General features: G+C 57.2%; 3 protein-coding genes across 3 annotated transcripts; 2 read left to right on the top strand and 1 right to left on the bottom strand.

Moving 5' to 3' along the window:
- Positions 1 to 4,111: 4,111 nt before the first annotated feature.
- J7T54_002628 (C2H2 zinc finger protein) lies at positions 4,112 to 6,695 on the top strand (the record flags this gene model as incomplete). Its single annotated transcript, XM_051509158.1, has 2 exons — positions 4,112 to 4,498; positions 4,557 to 6,695. 2 exons carry the CDS (start codon positions 4,112 to 4,114, stop codon positions 6,693 to 6,695), a joined length of 2,526 nt encoding a protein of 841 aa, XP_051359841.1.
- Positions 6,696 to 7,015: 320 nt separating this feature from the next.
- On the bottom strand, positions 7,016 to 8,713 carry J7T54_002629 (uncharacterized protein; the record flags this gene model as incomplete). Its single annotated transcript, XM_051509159.1, has 5 exons — positions 7,016 to 7,048; positions 7,104 to 7,159; positions 7,216 to 7,992; positions 8,052 to 8,483; positions 8,542 to 8,713. 5 exons carry the CDS (start codon positions 8,711 to 8,713, stop codon positions 7,016 to 7,018), a joined length of 1,470 nt encoding a protein of 489 aa, XP_051359842.1.
- A 3,609-nt stretch (positions 8,714 to 12,322) lies between these two features.
- J7T54_002630 (uncharacterized protein) lies at positions 12,323 to 14,009 on the top strand (the record flags this gene model as incomplete). The annotated part of the gene is made up of 3 exons (XM_051509160.1): positions 12,323 to 12,930; positions 12,989 to 13,064; positions 13,137 to 14,009. The coding sequence occupies 3 exons, from the start codon at positions 12,323 to 12,325 to the stop codon at positions 14,007 to 14,009; spliced, it is 1,557 nt and encodes a 518-aa protein (XP_051359843.1).
- Positions 14,010 to 14,209: the final 200 nt, after the last annotated feature.

The following is a 14,209-nucleotide window of genomic DNA, read 5'->3' on the forward strand; positions in this document are numbered from 1 at the left end:
TCTCTCCTACTTTCACTTTGATCCCGCGTAGGGTTTAATACGCGAACACTCGCATAAGAAGACGACTCCTTGGTCCGTGTTTCAAGACGGGTCACTGACGACCATTACGCCAGCACTCAGCATCCTTGCAGACAAATCTCCAGCCATGCACATGACCGCGTGGTTCAATGATGATACGGCCGCATTCATCACTTGTTCACTACAACAGTTAGGAATGGCTTTTTCACTATCTCCACACGCCAGGCGAGTAATTAATCCGGTCACGCGCTTGACCAGAGCATCGGCGGAGGATGCACCTCCGTAGGCCGTGGCAGCAGCCCCTCTCCACGATCGACGACTGTAAGACGCAGGCGTAGGCATTTTTTGTGCCCCGAAAGATCTGTTAGAGAACTGCCGCTTCTGTAGATGTGGAGAAGAATCTCCATCCTCGGATTGGCTGTCCTGGTTACATCTACCGAACGACCGCTGCCCCCTCGCTTCTTACCCCTGACCACACCACATGCACCCTACATCCACGAAAGAGATGAGAGGGCGTTTCCCCTCATAGCGGTTTTGTTTCAGCAGGGGAAAAGCAAACGGAATGTGTCGTTTGCCGAGGTGACACAGTTCGTTTTGCTGTCAGTTCATGGACTCCACGGACAACGTGTCCAGAAAGTGTCTTTAGTCGACCCAACTTGATCGGAGGAAGTAATACACTTATGACCACGTCAAAGGGGTTTCCATGTTTGGATTGACTACTTCCTCGTGCCCCCGATGTGCAACATGTGACCTAAGAATCTGGCAAGATCGGCGTAGTCATGGCCTGCGGCAGGGCTCACGACCCGGGTCGGTCTTCCTACGCGCTTGCTTGCCACCGGTCTGGCCATGTCTCACCAAGGCGTCCGTGCCAGTTTTCCCGCCAGCGGCGGCCCGGATCGCGACGCTGAGAGCTTCTTTGTCTGCAGATCCGGATAGTGCGCCTCCTTTTGGCAAGCTTGTGGACACTTCCAAACTCCTACGTCGAGCTGTGCCTCCGCTGTATAAATAACAGTCCTCTGCCCAATCCTCCAAGTGTAGTCAGTTCCAGACCACCTCAAACACCATACTCTTCTTCGGCGACACATTTTGCACCATTCACAATGTTCACCATTGCGGCTCTTTCCCTTATTGGGGGGGCTATTGCTCAACAGGTCGGCACCAATGAGCCTGAGGTTCACCCTTCCATGAGCTGGAGCCGCTGCTCCGGCTCCGGATCGTGCCAGAACGTCGACGGCGAGGTTGTTATTGACGCCAACTGGCGCTGGATACATCGTTGTATGTTCTCTCGCCATGATGGACGGAAAAGTTCTTACTAACAACGAGCAGCGGGTGGTTACAACAACTGCTACGACGGCAATAGCTGGACCGATGCCTGCAGCAGCAACGAGGACTGCGCTGAGAACTGCGAGGTGGAGGGTGCCAAGTACCAGGAGACCTACGGGGCTTCTACTTCTGGTGACTCTCTCACCTTGAGCTTCACAAAGGACAATGCTTCGGGCAAGAACGTCGGCTCACGCCTCTATCTGATGGCCGATGAGAGCAGCTACGAGATGTTCGACCTCATTGGCAACGAGTTCAGCTTCGACGTCGACCTGTCGACCGTCGCATGCGGCATCAACTCTGCGCTCTACTTTGTCGCCATGCCCGAGGATGGTGGCTCCAGCGACTACCCAACTAACACCGCGGGTGCCGAGTACGGTACCGGATACTGCGACGCGCAGTGCGCCCGCGACCTCAAGTTCATTGCCGGCCAGGCCAACTACGAGGGCTGGGAGGCTTCGGACAGCGACGCCAGTGCTGGTGTCGGCCAACTCGGCTCCTGTTGCGCCGAGATTGACGTCTGGGAGTCCAACTCGCACGCGTTCGCCCTGACCCCCCACGCCTGCGAGCTCGGCTACAACGACTTCCACGTCTGCGAGGGCGACGAGGGCTGCGGCGGCACCTACTCCCCCGAGCGCTTCAACGGCCACTGCGACGCCAACGGCTGTGACTTCAACCCCTACCGCCTGGGCGTGACCGACTTTTACGGCGAGGGCAAGACGGTCGACACCAGCAAGCCCTTTACCGTCGTGACCCAGTTCGAGAACAACGCGCTAAACCAATTCTTCATCCAGGATGGCCAGCGCATCGAGATGCCCAACGCCAACCAGGACGGCCTGCCCGAGACCAACGAGATCAAGCCCGAGCTCTGCGATGTCCTCTTTGACGTCTTTGACGACTACGACCGCTACACTGAGGTGGGTGGATGGACCGCCATGCAGGAAGCCCTGTCCAAGCCCATGGTGCTCGTCATGTCCATCTGGGCGGACCACTACGCCAACATGCTCTGGCTCGACGGCCTGTGGCCCCGTGGCGCGGACCCTTCCATCCCTGGGGCTCTCCGTGGTGACTGCCCCGTCGACTCGGGTGACCCCGACGAGGTCGTCGCCAACCACCCTGACGCGTAAGTTTGCCCCTGAAATTGTGATGTGAGCAAAAGATCTAACAAACCGACAGTTACGTCACTTGGTCCAACATCCGCTTCGGACCTATCGGCTCCACCACTTAAAGCGACCCCTGAAAAAGCACTCGACACACTAATTAGCTTGCAATTCAAGTGCCGGTGCAGGCGCGGGTGCTTGGCTCGCTAGTGTGATCGAGAGGGAAGAGACAATCGGGATACTGAAAGCATTCATGTGTATATATATATATTGGCACGCCCATCACTTCCTGTTGTCGATGGGCGCGCGCTCTCGGTCACGCCGTATATGAGAGGTCAATGAAACATATGGTCGATAGTGTATCGTGTTGTTACCCTTGATATGTGAGCATGACCTGTAATGTAAAGCTTCAGCTAGGCCGGCAGCCAGGCTCATGGTCAGTGGGCCTATTTGCGTGTCGGCAATGGGACCTGGACCGGGCCGTGGGGTAATCTGGGCTGTGGCTGTGGCTTGCCACAATGTAATCACTGAAATATTCGTTCAAAGCACTCACGTACGTACTGCAGATAGTAGCTATGTAGGATTTGTATATGATGCGTGTACTTGTATAGAGTTTGGTTGTTCTTGGTTGAGAAAGTATGCGTAAATGGTCCAGTCGTAGAGGCACCCAAGCAATGGATCGTTACTCGGTGAACAGTCAGAACGCATGGGCAACGTTTGTCCGTGCCGTGATCATCGCTGCCTCGCATTGACCTCTCCATTGGGCAGTCCAAGTCCATGTCCATATGTTGTATGTTGGGTTCAAGTTAGGTGTCAATCATTCAGTGCTTGTCTGGTTCTGTCGGGACCTACTTGAGGCTTGTCCAGTTCTAGGCCCGTTCTCGGACCAGGCGCAAAGTGGCTTGACCGCAAACAGCCACGAAATGGGCGCCCTGATTGGCTTTGAGTAGCCTGCGATGAACTGGACTCCACTAGGAACGGGCCAATGACCACCGCTCGCTTTACCCGGCAGGAACGACACGAAACTGGGCAACAGTGAAGTCATCTGCGGGCATTGATTATGTTGGCAGGTGCACCCTTGAAGCATGGCATTTGGTCGGGCTGCCTACACCCAAGCTGAGCTTTTTTTTCTTTGCTTCTTCTGTGAGTGAGGATACTGCATCTCAGTCCACGATTTTGTGGTCAGAGTGATAAGAACTGGTTCAGGCCGAGAAGTGAGAGCTGGAAGTCCAAGCGCCCAGTTACCCAGTAGCCCAGTCCGGGTACCCGGTAAGCACAAGCGTGCTAACCAAACGGCAAGCTTCAACGCTATAACGCCGCCCCCCCACGTCTTGTCCTCTTTAACCACGATTCCTCGATCCCAATATCAGTTCTCAGGAAATTCGAGTTGGCAGATACTATCGCCTATCCCGCCAAGTCCTGCCAGCTGCACGCGAGATTGGCCATTCACAATCCCGCTGGCTGGGATCGTCATTGCGTCAGCACGCTCGCCCAACCCAATCAGCTTAGCCGTCCCTCTTCATCCGTATCCAAGCAACGACGTTCCCGTCTTATCAGATTATCATAAACTCGCATCGATACAGTCAGCCGACACTCACCAAGGCTTTCGCCTTTGCCTCGCCAGCGCACTTATCGCAGCCCTAACGTATACTCACGAGGCGATACAGTTCTCCATGGGTAACTCATCGGCCAAAGAGTCCGGCGCCTCCGATAGTCCTTATGGCGCCGCTCGTCGTCGATCCGTCGCTGAGCCGTCGTCCCAGGCTATCGAAAACGATCGAAACGCACGCAATCGTGTGAGCAGAGGCGATCTGAGCTTTCTGGGTCTTGCGAGCGCCTCGAGCGGACGTGACACTCGCAACCGGGAGGATGCGCCCTTTCAGCACAAGGAGACCAAGGCCGAGCGAGAGGCGAGGAAACTCGAGCAGGAACGTGCCGCACGAGCCAAGGAACGTGAGAGGAGTGTCAGGGAGGAACATGTCGACGGCGGATTCCTGGTGACAATGGGCGTCTATACTGGCACCGAGGACTTCAGCAAGTCCACCGTGCGGCAACTCCAGGTTCGTTGTTTGCCTCTGCGTCTTGGCGTTGCGGGGGAATGACTGACATGCTGCCTAGATTGAGCGCAAAATCGCTCCATTTTGGCGTGGGTTGCAGGATTGGTCTGATAGCTGGGCTGAGCATCAAATCATTGCCGCCGCGCGAGGCCTCGACGTACCAGCCGCCGACGAGACACCCGACCCTGACCTTGTGCCTCGACCACCGCGACTCCAGTCCGATAGTAACCAAAGCCTACAGAATCTGACGGTGCCCATGGGGCCCAGGACGTTGTCAGCTGCCTCGGACCGTAGTGGCACTGGCGCCGCGACGCCTGCTGGCGGTCAGTCCAAGAGCGCCGCATTCAAGCCGGGTGGTCGAGCGAAAGCGATCGCAGCGGCCCTCACTGGCCACTCTCGTAACGCATCGTCTACAGATCTTGGTCCCAGGGAAATTAAGCTCCCTGATGATCCCTTTGTCAACGGCCAGGCTCTCGAGGTGTTTCTGTACAAGGATGCATCGGAATGCCCCATCTGCTTCCTCACCTACCCCCCCTATCTCAACAAGACACGATGCTGCGATCAGCCCATTTGCAGCGAATGTTTTGTGCAGATCAAGCGAGCCGACCCGCATCTCCCCGAGCACCACCCCAATGGAGAGGTGCGTGACCCTAACGAGGGCCTCAGTGCGAGCGACCCTCCCGAGATGCTGATCTCCGAGCCTGCGAACTGTCCGTACTGCCAGCAAAACGAGTTTGGTGTTACGTACGATCCGCCGCCCTTCCGACGGGGCATTGTTTACTCTGGCTCCACGTCGAATCTAGGAGCAGGCACAGCCATGTCCTCACAAAGCTCACTCCACGCGACATTGCCTGCTTCCGGGGGCTCACAGCCCGGACGTAGACGAGCAACTAGCTTGTCCGCCAACGCGCCCAATGTTATCACCACAGACCGCGTACGGCCGGATTGGGCTACCAAACTGAACGCGGCCCGTGCGCATCAAGCAAGAAGAGCGGCGGCGGCAACAGCTCTGCACACAGCTGCTTTTCTCGTCGGTGGCGAGAATGAGCAACGCGGTTCATCCTTATTACGCCCAGGGCGCTTCAGCCGGAGGAACACCGGGCGGGGCATGGCAGCGAGCGTGGAGGCTGACACTACAGCCGAGGGCGCTGACAATCAGCCTGAGGGTGAAGCCAGGGCGCAAGGTCCGCCAGGGCGGCGAAGAACGCGCATGGAAGAGCTCGAGGACATGATGTTCATGGAGGCTGTACGTCTTTCGCTGGCATCGGAAGAGGACCGCCGACGTAAAGAAGAGAAGGCCTACCGCAAAGATGCCAAGAAGCGAGAAAAGGAGCGAGAGAAGGAGGAGCGCAAGGCGGCCAAGAAGCAGGCTGCTAGTCCATACGGAGGTAGCGGCAGCGGAGGAGCCAGCGGCAGCAGCCTGTCGCTCGGAGGATTCGGACGCCGCCGGGGTAACAGCGCCGCCAGCAACCTGAGGATGGACGCGACCGTGCAGGGCGCGGCAAGCAAGAGCGGCGAATCTTCGCCATCAGCAAACGTCTTTCGAGACAAGACAGCCTCGAAAGAAGACGTTACTGGCGAGGACAAGGGAAAGGGCATTGACAGAAGTCTGTCCGACAGCTCCAATGCGGATGACGGTGCATTTCCCGGCTCTCTACCCATTCCCACCAGTCGTGGTGGTTCACACTTGCGCCAGATGAGCAATGCCTCGTCCGTCGGGTCCTCCCTTATCGACACGCCCACCGGCAGCTACACAGGGACCGGCACCGAGGGTCACGATCCTCGTGCTAGCGGCATGAGTGTCAACCAGAATGAGGACACGGACGGCACGGAACCCATGTTCAACTTTCGCAGCCTCGCCGAGATTGTCGGCGTGAACATTGATGACGGGCAGATGCGTCGTGATGATGGCGCGGACTCACCAGGCAAAGGACATCCGACAACCGGCCGTCCCCTGTCGCAGGTGGATGAGGATGAGGAGAAGGAGGAGGCCGCGGCCGAGCACGCCGAGCATGCCGATGTACGCCAATTGCCGGCCCCGAACGCCGCCATGTCGGCAGACGCGGAAAAGCTAAAGGGCACCTCGTCCCCGGACCTGGTCATTACCCCTGGGACGCCTACGGCTGAGAGCAGTGCTGAGCATGGCAAGCAGCTAGGCCACTCGAATCTCACGGGGCAGCCTCCTCAGACCACGATCTGAGGGGAAAGTTTGACAGGCATTGGATCGCAGCATAATGACGGTGTTGATTGGCTTACTGGTATTGGGGGGTAGAATTCTACGGCGTTTTCTGGATCATGGCGGTCTTCGAGGAGCGACCTTCACGTCTGTGCGTGGTGCGCTTCCTTCTTTTTTTTCTTTGGTACTACTGATCTGGGCCATCACATCTGGATTGGAGGGTCATGGCAATATGTATGATGTAGGTGCATAACTCAACAACAACATCGTCTACACGTGTACGGGAGACCTTGTAGCAATCGTCAAGACTGAATTTTTGTTTGAAACCTCCCGCCAGTACCCAACTAATTGGAGAAGAGCTGAACAGCATCAAGGATCTACGCCAGGTTGTTAGCATACGGACATGCGCAGGCACCGATTCGAGATACTCACGAAATTAGGACTCAGGAATCCGGAGCCGCCGCTCCCAGAGACAGCGGAGATTGTAACTGTGTTGGCACCACTCTTCAACGTGCCAGCAGGGATCGTCAGGTCGTATACCTACCCAGTCCTCGGTAGTCACCCCTCGTCACGCCGCGCGAGTCGATCTTGGTAGGCGCAGCAGGGACAGCGCCAGCCCAGCCATTGACTGTGGCCTGGGGTCTGGCGCCGGCAAAGCTGAGCGTGGTAGCGATACGCAGGGTCGTTGTGCCTGACGGCGCGCTGGCGAGGTTGAAGTTGATGGTCTGGGGGTTGTCGACGTCCTTGAAGATGGCCATGGCCATGTCGCTGTCCGAGGAGGAGCCGACTGTGTACGTCAGGGGGCCCCAGGCGGCCATGCGCGCGTCCGATGGGTGCATCCGCAGGAACTTGTCCGCGTTGCGGAACCCAAACGGCTGGCCGTCCAGCGTGCCAATCTGCAAGATGTAGTTCCTCGACGGCAGGAACGAGGCAATGTCCTTGGTCGCGGTGTTGCCCTTGGACACGCGGACGTCCGTCCTCGCGACCTCAAACTCGGTCTGGTAGAGCACCTGGGTGTACGTGCCGGGCTTCATGGTAGGCGAGGTGAACTGTCCGTTGGCAGCGGCGTAAGTCCAGCACTGGGCGGCGTTGTTGAACCAGTGGACGACGATGCTGTGCTGGGACGAGTCGATGCCCGAAGCACAGCCCGAGACGCGTCCACGGTCGGCACGGGCGACGTAGCCCTTCAAGCCGAGCTCGGACATCCATGCAGTGTCAGCTTCGCGGAGCTTGGGGATGCCGGAGCGGGAGAACTGGAGGTAGTAGGGTCCGTGGAGGCCGGTGCGCAAGTTTTCCGTCTGCACGTGGCCCGAGTTCATGTCTGGGATACTGGTCAGCAGATGGCGTCAACGACAGCCGGAGTGGCTCGCAAAATCGTACAGTTGAAGATATTGGTGGTCTTGGAGCCGACATTGTTGGTCTCAATGTCCCTGAAAAAGGGGCCCCCCGAGCTGGACTCGTACTGCGGCACGAGCATGCAGACGTGGATCATCTCAGGGCTCTCTCCCCAGACGCAGTGGGCGTCCTTGTCGCTAAAGCGCTCGGACGAGTAGAACTTGGAGCGTGTCTGGCCGTTGACCACAAAGATATCGGAGCTTTCCACGGTGGACGAGGCACCGCCGGTCGTCGAGACTGCACCAAAGGGGTGCTCATAGGGGAGCACGTCGGATCGGAGACGGGCGAGGAAGCGCAGCTCGCCGACACTAGGCTCGGCCGTGATGTGTGTCGCCAGGAAGATGGTGCTGTCGCCCTCGCGCACGACAAGGTACTGTGTCAGCGTGTCCGTCTCGCAGGTGACCTTGATCCATCGCGCTGCCGAGCCCGGAGCCGATGTGCGTGCCCTTTTCGGTGTTCTGGAGCTCGATGCCACGGTACTTGATGGAGTTGATGTCGCAGCTGGACCGGCGCACGCTGAAGGCAAGGGCGTTGGATGATCCCGCGTCCACAATGTAGTTGCCGCCGGAGGACGTGTAGCCAAAGGCGGCGAAAACGGGGGCCGCCAGGGCCAGGAAGAAGGAGAGGAGGATAAGCAGCCGGGCCATTCTGGAAAAGTCGACGTGACAAATGGATGCTGGTCTGGACGGACGACTGAGATCGACGGGGGCAGCCGTTATAGTTATGCGCCTCCGGATGGGCTCATGATGGATACGGCGCCAAGGACATGACAATTTGAAAGCCGGTGGCCGCGTGTTTCAAACCGTTTTCCACCAGTCAGTCTCCTGATGCTGACGGTCGCATTCTCCATCGAAGGCTGGACGTTTGGAGCGACGTCTCCCTAAGCGCAACCAGCTTACTGGAGGGAATCCGTAGTCTATTTGGCCACGGCACTCGGATTGCCGTGGCAGCATTCGAAATCATGACTCACGAGCAGACACGCGATACCTAAGGAGGCGTTGTTCGGATGATGGGGTCGCAGGGTGCTGCCCAGCGGTGGAAGTGTTTCCGATGCTCGTTTTGGGACACTGCGTCGACTGTTTCAGTGTTTCTCCCCCGGCACTTGTCCCAGACACTGTTCATAAGGGTCAAGAAAAAAAAAGGCGGCATCACGTGTAAAGTAATGAATGCCTATGGTTAGTAGGTATCGATAATTCAACATATTTACACTTGCTGATCACCCGCCTACACGTGGTCGGTGCAGATCGTCTTCGACAACATGTCTTGTCCGGCCAGGATCGGTCGAGGCACTGGCAGGCTACACGACCATTGCTTGGGTTTCTGTCGGCTGTCCGGCTCCCAGGCTTGCGTGAAAGTAAATCCATTGCCAGACACTGCTCATGTCAGCGATTCGTGGGGCCAAAGAGTCATCCGCTTGTGTCTGTCTGCTCCGGGACGTCCCCAGCCCCGATTACTGGTCAAGTCCGCGTTCTGACCAGGTGAAGCGGTCTACGCGAGTTCGTAGTACTCCGTACTTGGGTGTTATTACGGCCTGCTCTTTGCCTGCTCGGCAACTAACACTACGCACGTACATGATGGAAGATAGGTGGCTGATGTCAAAGAGGCGATCATGAAGGCCCCCGATCTGCTGAGCGGAATTTCCATCAATACAGGTACATACGTATCTAGTCTAGTTGGCTTGTCCACTGCCCGCTAAAATAGATTTGCTTATCACTTAACCGTGATACTCTCCCTAATTGCCTGGACTCTGATCAAGTACTACCAACAAGCCTCTGCCTTCTTGGCCCGGCGACTTTGCATGACGCTATATACTGTGCATGAATCCGAGCTTAATACGTACCGCATGCCGGATACCCGCACTTCATGAAGCTTTGGCCAGTGTCCGCATCGTCGACATCGGTCTAGACTCTAGACCTTGGGCAGTAGATGATGTCCCAGGTGAAGTCTCGGCGTGGCTGAAGCTGAAGGAACTTCAATTGGGTCGTGTATATGACTACTGCGGGAGGCGCGGAGAAGAGAACTTGAAGGCGGTATTGGTGAATGAAGGTATCGACATATCGAGGCACACGCGTAAGACAGCGCTCCACTAGAGAGAGTTTGACACCATCATGGTGTGCATGATTGTTACGAAATGATGACCCTGCCCAGCCCCTTCTTATCAGGCCAAGAGATATTACGCTCCTGTCTTTGAACAGAACGAAATGCCTGGCGGTAAGTGACGCACAAAAGAAAGCGACCGCCCACCTCGGGCGAATTTGATGTGCTCTGATTTCGTAGTCTGGGCTGTACGCAGCGGATGAAACTAGAGCTGCCCGTTTCTTTGGGTGCTAATTAAATGATTTTCGAGTCAGGGCTGTCATCAATGTAGCATCGCTCATCGTTACCAGAACCGCATTGGCTCGTGGCGCAGAGCAGCTGGCATGATGAACGGAGGCCTCAAGAGTTGCTGGGATCCTCATTGCTACTGTACGTACTACTGGGGCCAATGCCAACCTGGGTCAGGCTCTTTGCTCTCTTGAGCGCGATACTGCTCGATTGCGAATTGAAGCCAGCTGTGAGCGAGCTAGGCTGGGAATGGTTTTGCCTCGATGATGCCGTCTTGCTCAAACCTTGATTGGAATGGCAGCCACGCTCTGACCAATATGGGCCACCACACCACAGACCGACGATCTTTTGATTTGCTCAGGAAGCAGACCAAGGCTTGGCGGGATGTGGGTTGAAGCCCTGAAGTGCGGTTCGGGAAATGGGAGGTCACACCCGGTGGTGTTGAGGTGAGGTGACGTTTTCAGGGCCTGCCACGGTGCTGGAGACTGGAGTGCAAATCATAGCGGCCTTGGCCCCCTGACGACCGCTAACTGGATCCGCCTCAGGCGAACCGTGACGAGGGTCGACCAATCACTCAACGATGTGACCTGGGCAGCGCTGGTAGGAGCGGGGGCTTAGCAGCGGCCACCTCATTATCCGCCTTAATTTACGGAGCAACAGACTGCCAAAGACCTCTGTTTTTTCTCCCGGAGACCAGGAGTCTGGCCGCCCCCGCTGGCTTGGCTTGTTAGTTGCTGTACGCCGGGAAGGCGCAGTCCAGCCGACTGGAGTCCCGTCGTCTGCTCGACTTCAATCATCAATCAATCTGTGATCAACTGCCTCCTTACCAGCTACGTACAGCATCTCACCACCTCACACTGCTCTGCCCGCTTTTCCAAGTCCCATCCGCCGCCCTCCTGCTGGTCCTTACCATTCTTCCCAGGCGCAGCCCGACACCTTCATCGTCCGTTGGCATCAATCACTCCCAGCCTCAACGCCTGTCGTCGCCGCCTCTGCTCGCGACACAACGACGCCCGATAGCCCACCCCCCTCTGTGCTGACGCTTCCCGACGGACCGACCTGCGATTGAACCAACAACACCATCGCTCTCTGAACCTCGACCAACCGACCGAATGCTATCGCTTGCCCTCTAGTTGCAATACCACTCGTTGAGAGACCCTGCAGCCTCGCACCGTCGTCAGCGGCGGGTTGCACGCCGACGCTGTGACGATTGCATCTTCGATTCCCACTCGACTTGCAAGGAAATAAACATGGACTCGTCCCGCTCAGCAGGCTCTGACGGCGGCGCAGACAGTAACGCACGCCGGCCGTCCACGTCAAGGTCGACGACCAACTCACTCACATACAATACATCCTGGAGCGATGAGTCTTACGACCTGGCCGATCTCACCGTCGCTGATGGATTTCGTCCAACCCAAGATTCGTTACGAGCACCGACCCCACCACCTGCATCACCACCTCGAGCCACTCTTCAGATACCCTCTGTCACAAGCCCACGATCGCAATCGCCTTCTCCGTCACACATATCTGTCGCGTCATCCTCGCGAAACCCTCCCCCACAGCTGGAGAGCACAGAAACCGCGGCCCCCGACTCCGGCCTGTCAATACCAGTGCCCCCGGCGCCAACCCGGCCTCGGCCTTCGAGTATATCAAAATCACATCGGCCTCATGAATCTCTAACCCTGCGGAACGAGGGCCGGCACACGCGCGAATTCCCTCTGACACCTAACCCTGCCGGGATCGCGTCTCTCGCAATCAGTCCTATCCCCCCAGCGCATCCAGCAGGGCCATCCCATCCCTTTGCGTCATATGGTCAGCGCACAACAGATGAATCCGCCACATCCTCTGGCGACACTGGTAGGGCTTCAGATTACAGTGGTCCCCGTGGACCAACACATCCATACAGCCTCTATCCACAAGGGACGGCACCGATGGAAGAGACCGACAATCAAACGATACCCGTTGGCTTCAACGGTATGGGAACCACTTATCAACGACAGATTGGTCCAGATGGAGAGGAGGTCGGTGATTTGATTGGGCCCGATGGGCATTTGGAAGAGCTGCCCCCCTACTCGAGATATCCTGAGCCAGCCAACGGTCGTCGTCCTTCAGCGGACAATGAAGACAGTCAGGTCAGCCCGGCGGGCGCTCAAACGGTTTTGGGAGACACCCCTCACCCGCAGGGAGCCCATGTGCTTGCCACGGCCGCTTTGGCGTCCGGGGCGGGAGGCATCGGGATCGCTACCCGCAACCCAGAGTATTCATCGACCGACGAAAACTCATCCGTCGACAGGTTTACGCGGAGCGTTGAGACTCCGGACACCAACCGTGGCAACATCAACGTCGCCGCCCGCGACTTTGCAGAAAAGCTGCCCGGTGGAAAGTGGCGGAGAAGAATGCGAAGGAAGTTTCTCGGCGTCATCCCGTACTGGGCCATCTGCCTGCTGGTGGTCGGCCTGATCATTGTGGGCATCGTCATGGGCGCTGTTCTGGGCATCTTACTGTCAGACAGCAATAAGAAGAAACCTGACGGTGACGAGTAAGTCGTATCCAACCTCGACCTTCGTCCCATACACGCTAACGTCTCTCAGGTCCAGAATCACGCTGGCACCTCAACCTACGGCTGATGTGGACTTTCTCTCTAGTCTACCCGACGGCCTGAAGCCTCTGCCAGTGGGCTTGTTTGACTTGCCCAGCCTAGATGCCGCCCAAGCTCCAAGAGCCTGTTTTAATGACACAACACAGGCCCAGGCTTGGACCTGCGAAATGCCCTTTCGCTACTACTCCTTGGAGATTGGCATGAACCCAAATGCATCCGAGGTGAAAAACTACAACATCCAACTCGAAGCCATCAATGGCTCCAATGCTGTATATGTCTGGGGAACGCAGCCACCAAACATCCCCGAGCCCGTCGTCCTCAGACTCGTGAACGATAGCTTCGAGCCTGGCAGGGGTCCGGCGTGGTGGCGAGAGGTCGCTTATGACAAGAGGGTCATCATATCCGAGGGGAGCTTTGACGCTGGTCACAATGACAAGCGTGAGTGGACGTATACTGGGGGTTCGGAGACTGGATTCAACCCGACACGGTTCATGAGCAGCAAACCAGGGCCAGCGGTTGGAGAGAATGCATGGATTTGCACATGGCCGAATGTGACGATGGAGATTTTCATCTATCCCAACCAGAACGCGAGCTCGCCGTACTGGAGCCCCTCGTCACCGACGCCGGGCACGTCGCCCACGTCGACCAGTGCAGCCGCCGCCGCCACTACGAGCCAAGTGCCCTACGATCCTACACCGGCCTATCCCAAGGTCGTCAAGTTTCTGGAGCGACGACTAACGGTGGACGATGATTCGACAGCAGCCATATGCGAGAAGGTCAAGATCGTGAATGGGGGCAAGAGCAGCGAGCCTGTGCTGGATGACGACGGCGAGCCCATTGCGGTCGTGGTCACGGAGAGACGAAGTACTGTGGAGGAGCTGCTCGAGCAGCAAGAACGCTCACGGCACCCGGACACAGACCCGGACCCCGAGGAACGGAGGCGAGCCGAGATCACCCAGGTGCTGCGGCGTGAATCACTGGAGCTGACAGACTGCGGCTGTCTATGGTGGTCGACATGAACTCTGCCCTGTTGGGCATCAACGCTCCCATCCTTCCTTTCTTCTTCTTTATATCCCTAAGTGTTTGAGCATTTCGAGGCCATGCGCGCCACATGTTCCTAGAGCGAATCTGGTGTAGGTATGACGGCGTTATTTCTGTACACATTATGCATTGCGGAGGGGCCAAGGACAAAAAGGGATTTAGGCTCTGGACTGGGCGG

This window comes from Emericellopsis cladophorae (assembly GCF_022114955.1).
Source record: "Emericellopsis cladophorae strain MUM 19.33 chromosome Unknown NODE_55_length_149150_cov_119_250300, whole genome shotgun sequence".
In the NCBI taxonomy this organism is placed as follows: Eukaryota; Fungi; Ascomycota; class Sordariomycetes; order Hypocreales; family Bionectriaceae; genus Emericellopsis; species Emericellopsis cladophorae.